This window comes from Callospermophilus lateralis, chromosome 7 (genome assembly GCF_048772815.1).
Source record: "Callospermophilus lateralis isolate mCalLat2 chromosome 7, mCalLat2.hap1, whole genome shotgun sequence".
NCBI classification, from domain to species: domain Eukaryota; kingdom Metazoa; phylum Chordata; class Mammalia; order Rodentia; family Sciuridae; genus Callospermophilus; species Callospermophilus lateralis.
The window spans coordinates 11,077,670-11,095,047 of record NC_135311.1 but is presented as its reverse complement, the minus strand read 5'-3'; the positions used below and the strand labels follow the sequence as shown (position 1 = coordinate 11,095,047).

General features: G+C 36.6%; 1 protein-coding gene across 1 annotated transcript; it reads left to right on the top strand.

Moving 5' to 3' along the window:
* The first annotated feature begins 10,359 nt into the window (after positions 1-10,359).
* On the top strand, positions 10,360-11,298 carry LOC143404667 (olfactory receptor 6N1). Its single transcript, XM_076862836.1, has one exon. It carries the CDS (start codon positions 10,360-10,362, stop codon positions 11,296-11,298), a length of 939 nt encoding a protein of 312 aa, XP_076718951.1.
* The last annotated feature ends 6,080 nt before the right edge of the window (positions 11,299-17,378 follow it).

Genomic DNA, 17,378 nt, shown 5'->3' with positions numbered 1-17,378 from the left:
TTGATGTGTTTTTGTATCCGATTTGTCAGAATTTTATTGAGGATTTTTGCATTTAGGTTCATTAGAGATATTGGTTTGTAGTTTTCTTTCTTTGAATTGTCTACGTCTGGTTTAGGAATCAGGGTGATGTTGGCCTCGTAGAATGAATTTGGAAGTTCTCCCTCTTTTTCTATTTCCTGGAATAGCTTGAAAAGTATTGGTATTAGTTCTTCTTTAAAGGTTTTGTAAAACTCTGCTATATACCCATCCGGTCCTGGGCTTTTCTTAGTTGGTAGTCTTTTGATGGTTTCTTCTATTTCCTCAATTGATATTGGTCTGTTTAGGTTGTCTATATCCTTCTGACTCAATCTGGGTAGATCATATGACTTAAGAAATTTATTGATGCCTTCACTATCTTCTATTTTATTGGAGTATAAGGATTCAAAATAATTTCTAATTATCTTCTGTATTTCTGAAGTGTCTGTTGTGGTATTGCCTTTTTCATCCCATATGCTAGTAATTTGAGTTCTCTCTCTTCTTGTCTTTGTTAGCATGACTAAGGGTCTGTCGATCTTATTTATTTTTTCAAAGAACCAACTTTTAGTTTTGTCAATTTTTTCAATTGTTTCTTTTGTTTCTATTTCATTAATTTCAGCTCTGATTTTAATTATTTCTTGCCTTCTACTTCTTTTGCTGTTGTTTTGCTCCTTTTTTTCTAGGATTTTGAGATGAAGTGTGAGATTATTTATTTGTTGGTTTTTCCTTTTTTTAAGGAATGAACTCCAGGCAATGAATTTTCCTCTTAGCACTGCTTTCATTGTGTCCCATAGATTCCAATATGTTGTGTCTGTGTTTTCATTTATCTCTAAGAATTTTTTAATTTCCTCCTTGATGTCTTCTATAACCCATTGATCATTCAGTAACCTATTGTTCATTCTCCCAGTGTTAGAAAAAAAAATGTGTTATTGAGATGGCTATAATTTAAAGTTCTATTTAAAAGAATAGAAAATTGTAATGTAATGGTAATAAAAATGTAATATACTGGTATAAAATCAGAATTGAATTCCTTATTTTTAAAGCAACAATATTTTTCTTAAAACCTTAATTTTCTCTTAGTAACATTTAAAAGAACTGGCTTAAAGAACAAAGATGATGTATTTTATTAAGATAATTTCTTATGGTTTCTTTTTCTGTCAGGTTTTCATTATTTTGGGAAACTAAATCTTAAAAGAATTAAGGATTAAGTATCTGTTTTTAGTGTTTTAAATGATCACCTTACAGTTCTGGCTAAATCAAAAACTATTATTTTAGTATATTTGTCATCATAGATATTTAATCTGTTACTAGAGATATATCATAATGTAAATATGTTTTTCTGAGCTTTGTCTAATTGTTATGGGAAAGGATTAAAGGATTATCCTACAAAGAATTAAAAATATTGAGATTTAATACAAGTAAGTTAAACAATAAGTGATCTCCTCTATACAATATGTATTGAATCTGGACCTTAAATGTATAAATGGTCAATGAAAGTTTGGGCATTGCTGTTATTTGTCTTCAGTTTATATTTACTTGCTTTAACTAAATAAACATTTTGTTTTTGTATATGGGAAATGCACTTGTATGCCGCAGTCTGGCTCGGCACAAATCACGAGCCACTGAAGGAGGAACAAACTTTATTTTTGAACTAAAGGAAAACACTTCACCCATGCTCCCTGGGAATTCTCCCGAACCCCAGGTGGCTCGTCCAGGAACCCCCAGCCGGAAATATCTCTCCCGGAAACCCCTCCTCCTACACTTCCCCAACCAATGGGAACTCTCGGGGAATCCCCGGAAATCCCCAGGAGAACTCCAAAGTAGTGCGAGAACTCAAAAGTAGCAGGAGAGGCAGATAGTAATGCCTGCCTGTCAATCAATACTGTTGGCAAAATGCCAGGGGCCATACAGACTCGGCCATGGCTCTCAGCACTTGTACATCAGACAATAAATGTATTTGTGCTTATTAGCACTATTTCTTAAATTTAAAGGACGTCTAAAACTGTCATTGATTTTTGTTAATGCTGTTAACCTATGTAGACCTGCAATTATAATTATCCTGTGGGGGCATGGAATCCAATTGTGCTTCAAAAGTTAAAAGTAAGTTAAGATGTCTACAATTATATATCTATATTGCTATCTCCTATCCATCTCTACATATGTGACTTCTGAGTAACTTTCATAGTAATTATTACTGGTTTCGTTGCATGTTACATGTATTTATGCTCCCCAGCGATACAAGCCTTCTAACATGTAAAGCTTAGGAGAGCACTAAGATAATAATAGCCTTTGTTTTCAGGCTTATATAAAAATGGCACATTTAGATGGGGAATTATTTGTGTAATTTACTATTTTGTAATTGGATAAAATTAATCTGTCATTGATAAGTTATATATGAAGAATGATGATATTCTTTATACTGGTATGGACATTTAAGTGTATTTTTGGAAAGATAATAAGGAGAGTCTGATTGATTTAAAGGTTGACAATGTAAAACTCAAAAATCTCTTGCCACTTTTTCCACAAGGAAAGAAAATTAAGAGCTCTCTTAGCCTTTCTGTTTGATTCATGTTTTAGATGCGATATCATTATGTTAACTTCAAATAGACCCAGAAAAAAAATATATGGGAACTTTGTTTTCTTACACTCCTATTTATGAAGGGTGCAAGAATTAACTTCAAATGTAAAAACTTTAGTTAAGATTGGTCCAAAGGTCAGTCCCGCCTGGGAAAAGGCTCTGCCTCTTGCTCTGCCCCATGTTAGATGGGCCCCCCTGAAGGACTAAAATTAAGCCCATCTAAAGATCTGAAAAGTTGAGAAAAGGTTCTAGGAAGAAAGAGAACTTGTAAAAGATTTTGCATGTGAAATTGACAAATTATTTATGGATTTTTTATAACGGCAAAACAGATATCAAAGGTCCATTCATTGTTATTCTATAGAAATATGTTTCTTGGTTCAGAATTATACAAACCAAATACTTTGGCTCTCGTTAACTTTGTTTTGTATTTTTCTTATAAAACTTTATAAAAATCACCTGTTATCATTTTTCAGAAGGACAACTTCTGCAATGGAGGAACATAGTATGGGAACCCATTTGAACCTAGAAGTTCTCATGCCAGTTATTTTTTCTTACTGAAGAAAACCATTGCCATGAGAGATATAAAATAGAAACAGAGTTCCTGAGCTTTTTCATGTTGAGAATACAAATTTCCTCAGCGAGGATGGGCACCAAGAGAAGTAATCCTGACATCTGCCATCATGTTCTCCAGCTAAGCATAGCCTAGCTAAATCTACATATGTGTATCACCTGATCACCTGGCTTTTTTTTTTTTTTTTTTTTTTTTTTACAATTCTGTAAATTGTAATCACTTTTGAAGGACCTTGGGAGAAAAGATCTAGCTGAATTCTTCCCATTTTGCTTGAATTAATTATTTTTTTCACTTTTATGTCATTTGCTGTTTTTTTGTTTGTTTGTTTGTTTTGTTGTCTGTTTGTTTGTTTTTTATGTGAAAGAGTAGCTGGCCCAATCCAGTTCCCCAACTTGGTTGTTAGCAAAACTATCTGAACTTGGATGGGCAGCTGTTGCTGTAGTGAACTAATAGTTGTTGGGGACTACTGGTTAATGAACTTCCTGCATGTCAGTTCCCCTCCTCAGAGAGCACTTTAGCAACCCCAGGAGGTCTTATTGGAAGGCCCAGGGGTTTCTGCCCAATCATAGGAGAGGAATGTTTTATGGTTTAACTTCTCCCACAGGTTCCATCAAAGGGCTGAACTTCACCTCTTCTAGGCCCCCAAAGTGGCTGGATGTCCTGTTACAACAAGAAGCAGGAAGTGAGAAGAGACCTCTTTTCCTACTGCGAACTCTGAGCCCTGGCTGGGCTCCCAGATTCAAGCCTTGCCACAGTCTTCAGCACTTTTAAATTGGTGGGTAAGGACTTTGCCAGGCAGGCATTTTTATCATTTTTTCTTTTCTCTAGACTAAGAACTAAGAAGAGATCTGGAGCATCTAAACAGAGAAAAAGGTCTTGAATATTTAGGGGCCCTGTGCATACCATTCAGAGCACAAAAACTATACTTTTTTAATAAACAGATATTCTGCTTTCGAATTGCTGCAATGAAGAATCTGCTCCCAGAATTAGCAAACTGGCTATATTTTTAAGCCATTGTGTGACACTGAGCAAGGGTTCTCCCTTTTCTAAAACCCAGTTTCCATTTTGCAAAATGAAGATATGAGTGAGATGATCTCTCAGATTGCATCTCCTTCCTAAGCTACAGCTCGTATGCTCAGATAAATACAGGCTGTGGGTAATGTAACTGTGGTAAAATCAGAGAACAGAATGCAAGGGATTACTCCTAAGAGCTTCCTGTAGTGAGCAGAATGAAACATGATTACAAAAGGCCTAAGTAAGAGAAAATCTAACTTGGCTGGATGTTGTGGTACATGCCTGTAATTCCAGTGACTCTGGAGGCTGAGGCAGGAGGATCACAAGTTCAAGACCAGCCTGGGCAACTTAGCAAGAACCTGTCTCAAAATAAATATAAAAAAAGGCTGAGATGTAGTGATAGAGTGCCCCGGGTTCAATTCCCAGTACTAAAAACATATTTTAAAAAGGAGAAGGTAAATGCTACTTTGTACACATGTTAGGATTTGTAAGAGCACCAACTCTAGTATCAGGAGACCAGTTGGAGACCATGAATAAGTGATGCAGGACAAAGCTATGCACGTCATCTTAATCATTGTCATCTTTTTCATCAGCCACCACAGCTGTAACACATCAGAGATTCTGGAAAGCACACTGGGAGGTAAGGTAAAGTAAGAGATTTATTTATTAACTTCAAGAGGCTAACAGAATTGCTTTGGGATGATAGTGTATATGAATAAAAATAGTTGCAATACATGACTAGATACAGAGGGACAGTAAGGAAGTACTAATGAGAATTTAGAGACAAGAAAGGGCAGAATTTGACTGGGCACAGGGGAGCGTGCCTGCAATCCCAGCTGCTCCTGAAGCAGAGACAGAAGGGGCCTAAAGTTAGGACCAATCTCAGCAATTTAACAGGACTTTGCTTCAAAATAAAAAATATAAAGGGCTAGGGATATAGCTGATCAGCGTTCAGCTGGGAAAGAAAATGGTGGACTTGAGCTAGAAAGTGATGGAAGTGTTTTCAGTCTCATTTAAGGTAAAGTATGTAAAGTATGTTTCCGATGAGCTAAAAGGAGTCGAAACTCAATATAGGGACCCATTTGGCAAACAGTGAAGTTTATATGATAAAGACAAAAAATAATGTTTAAAAGCATGGCTTTGGAACAAAGCGGTAGGGCTGTTCCACAGAGTAAAACTAAAAAGAGTCAGTAGAATCAGATTTCACGCCAACAGGAGGAAGAGTTTTATCATTTTTGAAGCATTTCAATAATGGGGAGGACTGTTTTTGGCGGGGGGGGGGGGTGCGCAGGAACTTCTGGCATTATTGCTTCCGGCAGAGGTTTGATGCCTGTTTGTGGGGAGCACCCAGGGTATAGACTACTTCATGGGTAAGGAGTTGTAAGATTTTCCTTATCAGAGTCAAAACGAGAAAGATGAGGAGAATATGATGTTTGGTACAGATGATTTATCTCATTTCAGCTTTCTTCCTTTTCCTCCTTCTCCTCCTCCCCCCTTCCTCCTCCCCCTTTTCCCTATCTCCTCCTCCTCCTCTTTCTTCACTAGAGACTGAATCCAGTCTCTAGTATACAGCTATATCCCCAACCCTTTATGGTTTATTTAATCTATTTTTAAATAAATTATTTATTTTAAATTTTGAGGCACGGTCTTGCTGAATTGCCCAGGCTGTCCTTGAACTTGTGATCCTCCTGCCTCGGTCTCCTAAGTAGCTGCTATTACACGTGTGTATCACTATAGCCAGGAATATATTTAAAATTCTCTAACATTCCAATAAAATTCACAATTTATGGGGCTACTGGCAGGTGATAGTTCCTAAAACTTCTTCCAACACTGACTCAATATTTATTGGCGCTGGAAATTATCATAGTGATGTGAAATCATGAAAGAATCTTAAATTTAGAAAAAATAAAGTAAGGGAAAAATTACAAATATATTTTGCTCTTTTGAATGGGATGTGAAGGGGGAAAAGGGAATGGTCAAAATCTCTGAGACTGTGAGCTGGGGAGTTGAGGGGGTGTGGGGTGCTAGTTTCCACTGGGAAATCATGTTTGAGCTTATCTGATAGCTCCTCATGATTTCCCAGGCAGAATATCCAGGGAGTGAACAATAGTGAGTCCTTGGTGTGGAATAATACAATGCATAGACTGTGAATAAGTCCTAGGATCATGTGGAAACTACCTTCTGAGAAAGGCAAGGCCAAGATACTGGCTTCCAATATTCAACCTTGTGGCCAGTCCATCCCCTACCCCCCTACCCCATATAGATCTGAGAATTCAGTTAAAGGTTCTGGACAGCTGATCTGTGAGTGAGGGATGGAGGCCAGGGATGGAGAAGCCTCAGAATGTGCTTAATGTTTATATTGGGAAGAAAAGGAATGTAATACATGTAGGAGAACAAAAGTTTTCAGTTGGATAAAAACTTAGAGATCATTCAGTTACAGAAAGCAGGTATGCACCATAGATTTGAATGAGTAGAAGGCAGAATTAGGCAGCTGACAGGCTGAATTTGAAGTGAGGAAAACCAAGAAGAGGGAGAACTTGAATACTGAAATGGTTCTACTAAAGCAAGATCATCCACACATGTGTTCTTCCCAGAAAAATTTCTTTGCCATCTTAGGAAAAATATCCGTGTTAAGTCTCGGGTTGAGAAAAGCTTAAGTTGTGATGGATGAGGTGGCCCGTGAGTATGGTCCCAGTGACTTGGGAGCTTGAGGCAAGAGGAGCTCAAGTTCAAGCCCAGACTGGACAATCTAGCAAAACCATGACTCAACATAAAAATTAGGGGCTGGAGTTGTGGCTCAGTGATAGAGCACTCACCTAGCACGTGAGGGGAGCTGAGTTCGATCCTCAGCACCACATAAAAATAAAATAAAGGCATTGTGTCCATCTATAACTGAAACAAAATATTTTTAAAAATTAATAAAGAGGACGGGGGATATAGGTCAGTAATAGAATGCCTCTGTTTCCTGGGTTTAATCCCTAGTACTACAAAATAAATAAATAAACTATTTAATTAATTGGAGGAATAGCTTTTGATATAAGGGGAGGAGAATATGGTCTGAGTTTAGGAGAAAGTTTATGGTAGAGAAAATAGTAAGTGAAGTTAGTTTAGATAAAATTAAAGGATCCTGGAGAAAAAAGAAATAATAAACTTGAAATGCAGAAAGAGAATTCTGAGTGTCCTGTCTTTGGTAATTATTTTCCTTGATGCAAGTACTCCTCTGTACTGCAAATACTTTAATTTTTCCATCTGGAAAATTCTGATGTTTTGTTTTACATCAAAATTTATGTCTGGGAGGTCTTCCTGCTCTCCACATCCAGCCTGTGTTTTGTTTACTATGCTTCCAACACCTACTGCATGTTAAAATTAGCATTTATCTTACTGAATTTTAAAATTCATTTAACAAATATTTATTGAACTATTATTGATGTTTCAGATATGGCTCTTAGTGCTTAAGATACACCCATGAACAAAATATATATATATAAAAAATCTTTTGCTCTCAGAATTTTTCTCAGAGGATAAAAACAATAATAGGGGTAAAAATATGTATATTTTACATATTAGAAGTTCATAAGTCCAATAAAAAAATTAAAAGATGAGTAGGGACAGGTGATGGCAGTCTAAGATATGGATGTTGGAATGAAGGAAAAGTACAGTCTTACATTGGGTGGCCAGGTAAGGCCAGTGAGATGCTGAGATTTGAGTCAATTGTTGGAACAGATGTTAGAAATGACAGTGACTCAAACTAAGGTGGTATGAAACCATCAGATCCTGGAAATATGAAAGAAATAAAAATGATGACTAGGAGAATTTGGGCCTGTTAACTGAAAGATTGCAATTGCCATCATCTGGGATGGAGAAGCTCTAGGTGAAGCACACATAGGTGAAGTGTCAAGATGGCACTAGGCACCCGTGGAGATGTGACTAAGCCCCCAAATACATGATTTTGAAGTAGGGGAGAGAATTTGACTGAGAAATGAATTCAGAATTCTGCAGCCCTTATATGGTACCTAAAGCCATGCCATTGGATGATATTGACAAAGGAGTTTAAGGAGAAAAAAGAACATGCACTGACCTTTGGTAACTGTAAGGTTGAAAAGATAGAGCATTAGAAGGGAGACCAATAAAGTCAATAAGGAGGGAAGAAGAAGGAACAGGAAATGGAGTTAGTGATCAAATGATGTTATGAACATGTATGAATCAGTCGTAATGAATCCTATTATATGTCATGCACCAAGAAAAGCTATAAAAAATAGGATGAATAGGAAGAACTAACAAAAAAGGAGAAGGGGTGATTTGTAATGTGGGAAGAAACCAAAAGTGCAGTCCCCAAGAACTACGTGAAGACAGGGTATCAAGAGGCCCAAGGATAGATCAACTTTGTCCAAGACTATTCATGGCCCATTGCGCTCAGGAATGAAGAGTGAACAATGAATTTAGCAGATTTTAGGTAACTGGTGTCTATGAAAAGGGGCATTTTGATGGAGTGGTAAAAGTCTAATTAGAATGTGTTTCAGAAGAAACTGCAAGAGAGAGATTAGAGGCGATGAGTACAGGCAACTTTGGAGGGGTTTTGTTCTGGGATAGAGGAAGAACTGCAGCACTGGCTGTGACAAAAGTTAACAGGAAGAAGGTGGGGACTTGTTTGTTTTGTTGTTGTTGTTTAATAAGTGTGAGTAATAGCATATTTGTATACTGATGGGATGTCCAGTAAAGTTCTCCCTAGCAATTGGTTGTTTCTCCGTTTTCCTCTATATTAGTTTTCTTTGTACAACATTACAACTCTAGTAAATAACAACACATTGTAGTTTTGCAAAATGCTAAGAGAATCAGTGTTAAATGTTCTCACCAAAAAAAGGTATGGTAGTGCATATGTTAATTAAGTATCTGTAGTCATTCTTCATTATATAAACAGTCCAAAATTATGATAAATAATGTGTAGTGATCATGATGCAATGTTGTGCATAATATATAGGCACAATTTTGTGTGTCAATTAAAAATAATAAAAATTTTTAAAAAACAGGAATAGTGGTTTCTTAGCATCAGATGCCATATTTTATTCGTTTAATCTGTATTCTAAGTTTAATGTCATTAAATGTTCAATAGGGTTTTTTTGTTGTTCCATTGACATCAATACAGTAGGTTATAAATATTTTTCATTTTCAAATCAAAGGTTATTTGAGATTGGTGGAGGTGAAAAGCAATAAGAAGAATTGAGAAAGAAACCAGATTGTTTTTTAATTACTTATTTAGTTATTTATTATTTTGTACTGTGGGTTGAACCCAGAGGTCCTTCACCACTGAGCTACATCTCCAGTGCTTTTTATTTTTTTCAGATAGGGTCTTGCTAAGTTGCTCAGACTAACCTTGAACTCGTGATCCTCTCTGTTAGCCTCTATACACTTGTACCACCTCACCCCCCCCTTGCAGGAAGTGGTTACTTTAGAGTATCAATGCAAAGAGATTCACCTCTTTTCTGGACCTCTTGTATTTACTCAAACTCCCTTAGTCTCAACTGGGATTTTCACCAGTGTCCAAAAGAGGTCTAAAACTCTGACCTACATGTTCCTAAAAGATGATGTGAGATCTGAGTTTCCATGACAAAGTGAGAGATAGAAGGGGATACAAATATTGACTCTTCAGTAGTCAGAAAGTTCAAGAAGAAAGTAAGTTGGAATCAGAAATCAGAGCATGTAATTTATATTATGTATCCTTGGTCTAAATATGTTAGCAATATTTTATCATTATGAGTGATGATTTATACCTTAGACAAGGAATAGACAAGGTGAATAGACAAGTAATGTGAATAGAGAAGTAATATAAATGGTAATGTGTACTTCAGATAAGGACTACTGAAATTTCTAAAACCTATGCTGATTTCATTAAACAAAACAGTTTAGTCATAGGATGAACTTTGGGGACAGCATTGGGCTGTGTCATTCACAAAAGGCATTTTAAGTCTAATTATAAGGATGGATACTCTGGAAGGAGGTTGGTGGCTGGATGAGTAGGGAGCCATGGAATGGAAATGCTGGATTCTCTAGGTATTTATGTGGGGGGCTTTGCTCTGGGGGTGGGGAAAGAGTACTTTCTGGGTGACCTTGCTAAGACTTCTATGGCTTAAGTTTCTTCTTCATCCTTACATACTTCACATTATAGGGACATGAATAGTGAACAATGGGCACTGGAAACTGGAGCCAGGTCACAGAATTCATCATCCTGGGCTTCCCTAATCTCCAGGGTGTACAGACTTACCTCTTTTCCTTGTTGCTTGTCATTTACCTCATTACTATACTGGGAAACCTGCTGATATTTTTGGTGGTCTACCTGGACTCCCGGCTCCACACACCCATGTACCGTTTTGTCAGCATTCTCTCCTTTCTGGAGCTGGGCTATACAGCTGCCACCATCCCCAAGATGCTGGCAAACTTGCTCAGTGAGAAGAAGACCATTTCATTCTCCGGATGCCTCCTACAGATCTATTTCTTTCACTCCCTTGGAGCTACTGAGTGCTACCTCCTGACAGCTATGGCTTATGATAGGTACTTAGCCATATGCAAGCCCCTCCACTATCCTACCCTCATGACCCAAACACTGTGCACCAAGGTTGCTCTTGGCTGTTGGTTGGGAGGCTTGGCTGGGCCGGTGGCTGAGATTTCCCTGGTTTCTCGCCTCCCTTTCTGTGGCCCCAATCACATTCAACATATCTTTTGTGATTTTCCTCCTGTGCTGAGTTTGGCTTGCACTGACACATCTATCAATGTCCTGGTGGATTTTGTGATAAACTCCTGCAAGATCCTGGCCACCTTTCTGCTGATCCTCAGCTCCTATGTACACATCATCTGCACCGTGCTCAGGATTCCCTCAGCCGCTGGTAAGAGGAAGGCCTTCTCCACATGTGCCTCACACCTCACGGTGGTCCTCATCTTCTATGGGAGCATCCTCTTCATGTATGTGCGGCTGAAGAAGAGCTACTCGTTGGACTATGACCGGGCTCTGGCGGTGGTCTACTCAGTGATCACCCCTTTCCTCAACCCCTTCATCTATAGCTTACGCAACAAGGAGATCAAGGAGGCCATGAAGAGGCAGATGAGGAGAGTAGGGAACTTGAGGTGAATAGACAAGTTGGAGAAGATCAAAGCTGGTGTTAATGGTTTGGATCCAAGAAAGTCTCCTGAAAAAACTAAGTTGTTAGCAATGCACCAATGTTCAGAGGTGAAAAGATTGGATTATGAGAGTTGGAACCTGGTCAGTGGATTGATTCATTTGATGGATTAATAATCTGAATGGACTACTGGGTGGCAACTGTAGGCAGGTGAGGTGTAGCTCAAAGAAGTAGGTCACTGGGGACATGTTCTGGGGGACTATATCTTGTCCCTGGCTTTTTTCTTTGCTTCCCGATTGCCGTGAGCTGAATAGCTTTTCTTTGCCACTCTGTTCCACCATGACATGTTGCTTCATTTCAGGCACAGAGGTATGGAGGTGCGTGACCATGGACTGAGCCCCTAATAAACTTTTCCTCCTCCAAGTTGTTCCTGTCAGGTATTTTGATCACAGCTACAAAAACTAACACAGCTAGAGATGAGAATGTGGTGACCGTAGGGTGTTACCAGCGGATGAAAATGTGAAATTGGACATTCCTTGCTTTTCTCTTTTTTGGGGGTACTGGGGATTGAACTCAGGGGCACTTGACCACTGAGCCACATCCCTAACCCTATTTTGTATTTTATTAGAGATAGGGTCTCACAGAGTTGCTTAGCACCTCACTAAATTGCTGAGGCTGGTTTTGAACTCGTAATCCTCCTGCCTCAGCCTCCTGAGCCACTGGGATTACAGGAGTGTGCCACTGCACCTGGCTACCATTTCTTGCTTTTATATATGGGAGAATGAGCTGGAACAAGATCTGCCTGGTTTTCTGCATTACAACCACCATTATGCTATGTACTGGAACCACATTCAGCACACCTTATCTAAAAAGTGTGTCTAAAATGATACACTGTCTGAACATGATGCAGTGCAGTAATTTTCAAAGCTCAAATGTTTGTGTACCATATTTATGTTTTTGTCAAATTTGTGTCCATATATATGCATGTATATAATTTGAATTCATATTCAAATATATAATATATAGTCAAATTATTTAATAAAATATATTTACATATATAATGTATATTAAATTTACTTGATTTTATATAACTATGTATAATATTCAAATACATAATAGGTAAGATTGGCTTGATTTAATATAATTAGATATTGTGTATTCAAATTTATAATATATCAATTTCTTTTTATTTATTTTTTAAATTTTATTTTTTAGTTAGACATAATATCGTTATTTCACAAATTTATTTTTATGTGGGGCTGAGGATCTAACCCAGGGTCCCGCCCATGAGAGGAGAATGCTCTACCCTGGGGCACAAACACAGCCCCAATATATATATATATTTAAATTGATATGATTTAATATAAATCCATTTGGTCATGTCCTAAACAATATTTGTTAAATAAAATTTAGGGCAAAAATAAATGAGTACTCACATACCACTTCAAATAATTTCATACAGAAAACATAGTAAAACATGTTTTTTTGAAATCACATATAGATATATGTGATGAGTTTAGATCCTAGTTCATTTAGTCACTTTTCAATTAATTGAAATCTAGAAGGTAAATCAACCTGAGGCTTAATTTCATAATTTGACAGTAATTTTCTTTCTAGGTTGCTTTGCAATTAATAGTAAAATCTGTCAACAACAGTGCCTGGCATATGGCTGTTAATAAAAAACAAACAAAAATCTTCCTTATTTTTATTTCTTTTATTCTGCCCAGGCCTCTTATCTTTTTCTGAGTCTCAGAAAAATATCCAGTAAAATATAAATAAACAAAAATACTCCCAGGTACTATTTCTCCCAGGGAAGAATTAAACCAGCCAGAGAGAATACTTGTGAGAGGGGTATTACTCTGTCCTAATCTGTTCTGGTGAATTGAAGGTGTCCTTCTTAGTGGTCCTAATATCTATGCACCCAATAAAGCATGAAAGTGTAGGAGTTGAAACAGTGGCAGAAATTAAGTTTGCTCTTTACACTGGATCACATTTTTATTTAACTTTATTTGTGTATACTTTATTTGTGTATGGGAATATTATTTGTGAGCAGAGGATCATAACTGGGCTATAAGAAGACTTCCAGTTCTATTGATCTTTCAATAAGATCTCCAAATAATTTTATTTCTGCTGCCTTAAAGATACCCATCCATCCATTCTTCTTTTCTTTTGACCTGTGTATTTAGATTTACTGTATTTCAGATACAGTGGTAAGCCCTAAACAATGTGATGAGCAAAAGAAATACTCTATAGCTCCTGCCCTTAGGGTATCTTAAAAATAGTTGAGGATGTAGACTTTGAGATGACAATTGAAGATTAGTTCTGCTGAATTATCTATACAGTTGTGGTAATTGATAATAAGATAAGCATGCATTCTCTTCTTGAGTATATTACATTTATTCTGAAAACTGGATAAGTCGATTAGTTATTTATGAAAGCAAATGTAGCAATTATTACGTCTATTTTACCAAGTTGGAAACGTGGGCTTAGATGTTTGGCACAACTTGCGAAAACCAGGGAGCAAGGCAAGGACAGGGACTCCCAAGAAGGGAGCAGAGAATTTATCCCCCTAGGCTTTTTAAAAGGTATAGAGAAGGAAAGGAAAAAAGGAAAGAGGTGGAAGTAAAAGAAAGATGATAGATTATGGCTCTGGAAACAAACAGGTAGTGGCAGCCAGGTTGTGGATTCCTGAGGAGCTGCAAAAGCAGGTGAGAAAAGTTAGTGTTACCTCCAAGAAAGTGAAAGACAGCACACAGAATGGGAGGAAACATTTGCAAACATCTAATAAGGGATTAAGTCCAGTATACACACACACACACACACACACACACACATATACATACATACATATACATACTGGACTCTCTCTCTCTCAATATATATATATATATATATATATATATATATATATATATATATATATATATAAAGCTTTCTTATGACTTAGTAATAAAATGTCAAATAGCCCATTACATATAGACAATTAATCTGAACAGATATTTCTTTCAAGAAAATATGGGCAAAAAGTGGAAAGTATTTTCTCTAAGATCTGTACCAAGATAAGGATGCCCTCCACCAAGTCCCTCTTAACTCAACATAGTACTGGGAGTCCTAAGCAGAGCATTAGGCAAGAGAAAGAAAGAAAGGAGGAAGTCAGACTGTCCCTGTTTGCAGATGGCATGATCTCATATAGAGAAAAATCTAAAGATTCCACAAAAAACTTGTTAGAACTGATAAATTCATTAAAGTTGTAGGATACAAAACTAACGTGTAAGAATTAAGTGGTCCTATCCAACAAAAAGAAGCTGTAAAACAAACCAAGAAATCAAATCTATTTATAATAGTTGCAAAAACAAAACAAAAACAAACAAAAAACCTTGAAAATAACTTAGCCAAGATATTGAAATATCTCTACAATGTGAACTAAAACAATGAAGAAAGAAACTGAAGAGGACCTCGAAGTGGAAAGATGATCTGTGTTCATGGGTTGGTCAAATTAATGTTAAAATGTTCACCTGAACCAAAGCAATCTACATATTTAATGCATTCCCTACCAAGATACAATTGACATTCTTTGCAGAAATTTAAAAAATGTAAAATTCATATGTTATTACCATAGACCCTGAATAGCCAAAACATTTCAGAGCAAAACAAAACAAAGCTCGAGGTATTATGATGCCTGACTTCACAACATACTTTGAAGCTATAATGACCCAAAACACACAAGAATAGACATACAGACCATGGAACAGAATAAAGAAGTCAGAGATAAAGCCATATATATTTGCAGCCAACTGATTTGACAAAGATACCAAGAACATACATTGGAGAAAGAACTGTCTACTCAGTAGATGGTGATGGGAAAGCTAGATACGTATATGCAGAATGAAACTAGATCCCTCTCTTTCATCATATTGAAACATCAATTCATCATATTAAAACATCCATTCAAAATAAATCAAAGACTTAAATGCAAGACCTGAAACTATGAGACTACTAGAAGAAACAGAGGGAAGAGACACTTCAGGATATTGACATATGTAAGGATTTGTTGACATTTTAAACTACTTTATTTCAAATTTAAAAACATATGCACCACAGAAAACAAGATATCAACCCAGTTAGAATGGCTATTATCAAAAAGCAAAAACAAAACAAAACAAAAAAACAAACAAACAAACAAAAAAAACCTTAGCAATAGCTGAAAATGTAGAGGAATGAAAACTGTTACACACTGTCACTGTAGAATGTAAATGAGTCTAGTCATTATGGAAATCAGTATGGAGGTTCCATTAAATACTTAAAATAGGAATTCTGTATGATCCAGCAATCCTAGTACTGGGAACATATTCAAAAGAAAGAAAATCCTTATCTTGCCCTATATTTATAATTTGAAAAAAAAAAACTGCACTCCCATGTTTATTGCAGCAATATTCAAAAGAGGTAGTACACACTATCACTAGAGGTGTTCATCTATGGATGAATAGATAATGTGGTTGACATATATATGTGTGTATATGTACATATGTATGTATTACCTCATAAATATATGCAATTCTTATACATCAGTTAGAAATAAAAATAGAAAAGAAGGCTGGGGATATAGCTCAGCTGGTAGAGCGCTTGCCTTGCACGCACAACCCCCTGGGGGTTCAATCCCTAGCGCCCCTCCTCCCCACAAAAAGAAAAGAATATATGCAAGTAGCCAATATGCACACAAAAAATGCTGGGCATAATTTATCAGAGAAATGCAAGTCAAAACAATAATGAAATAACACTACACATCCACTAGAATCGCTGGAATAAAAAGGCCAAATCACCACAGATACTATAGAGGATATAGAAAATTAGACCCCTCACCCACACTGCTAGTACATGCAAGGTGGTAGAGCCACTTTGAAATCATCTGCAAGTTCCTCAGAATATTAAATATAGAGTTATCAAATGATCCAGAAATTCTACCCTTAGGTATGTGCCTAAAAAAATGAAAATATATGTCCACACAAAAGCTTATACATGAATGTTTATAACATCATTATTTACAGTAGTGCAACCCAGTTGTCCCTCAAGGAAGGATCAGATAAGCAAAATATGTTTATTCATTAATAAATGAATTGAAGAAGATAAAAATATAAAATGCTATGTTCATATACATACATATTTATTTATACATACATATTTGTTAATTTATATTTACATATATATAAATATATAGCAGAACCAGGTAATGGGAATATGTGTGCCATAATAAACTATGGTCCAGTTCTTTTTATTTTTAATTTTTTATTTTTTTGAGATAAAGTCTCAGTTGCTTATGAAATTGCTGAGGCTGGTCTCCAACTTGTGATACTCCTGCCTCATCCTGCAGAATTTCTAGGATTATAGGTATGCACCACCATACCCAGCAAGAAAGAATTAATATTGCTAAATGTTCATATTACTCAATTTGATCTACAAATTCCATGTAAACCCTATCAAAATCCCAGTGGCATTGTTCACAAAAACAGAAAAATCGCTCTTAAAATTTGTATAGACCATGAAAGATGCTGAATAGCCAAAGTAATCTTGAACACAAAGCTGGAAACATCACACTGCCCAATTTCAAAATATACTACAAACCTATTATAATTCATATAGCATAGTAGTGACATATCATATGGAAAATTATGTCAAAAAACAGCCATGTCAATCAATGGGACAGATAGGGTAAGCTATAAATCCACACACTCATAGTTAACTGATCTTTGATAAGGGGTCAAAAGCACACGATTTAGAGAGTCTCTTCAGTAAATGGGGCTGGGAAAACTGGATTTCCACATGCAGAAAAGTGAAATTGGTTCCTTATATTGCCCTATATTAAAAAAATCCAGCCAAAATGAAGCAAAGATAAAACCTGTAGATGAATGAAAACATTGGGGAAAATCTCCATGATACAGTAAAGAGACGTCCTACAGAATGGGAGAGAACATTTGCAAACTATGCATCTTTACTGTCATTGTACATTGACATCAAAGGCTGTACCTTTTCTCTCTGTTTCCTTTGCTCTCGTGGGTATTAACTCACTCCCTGGCAGCCCAGTCTGTCAGTCAGC

What these genes read in the sequence shown, in the direction of transcription:
- LOC143404667 (XM_076862836.1), top strand. Translation starts at nt 10,360, where the DNA reads ATGGGCACTGGAAACTGGAGCCAGGTCACAGAATTCATCATCCTGGGC.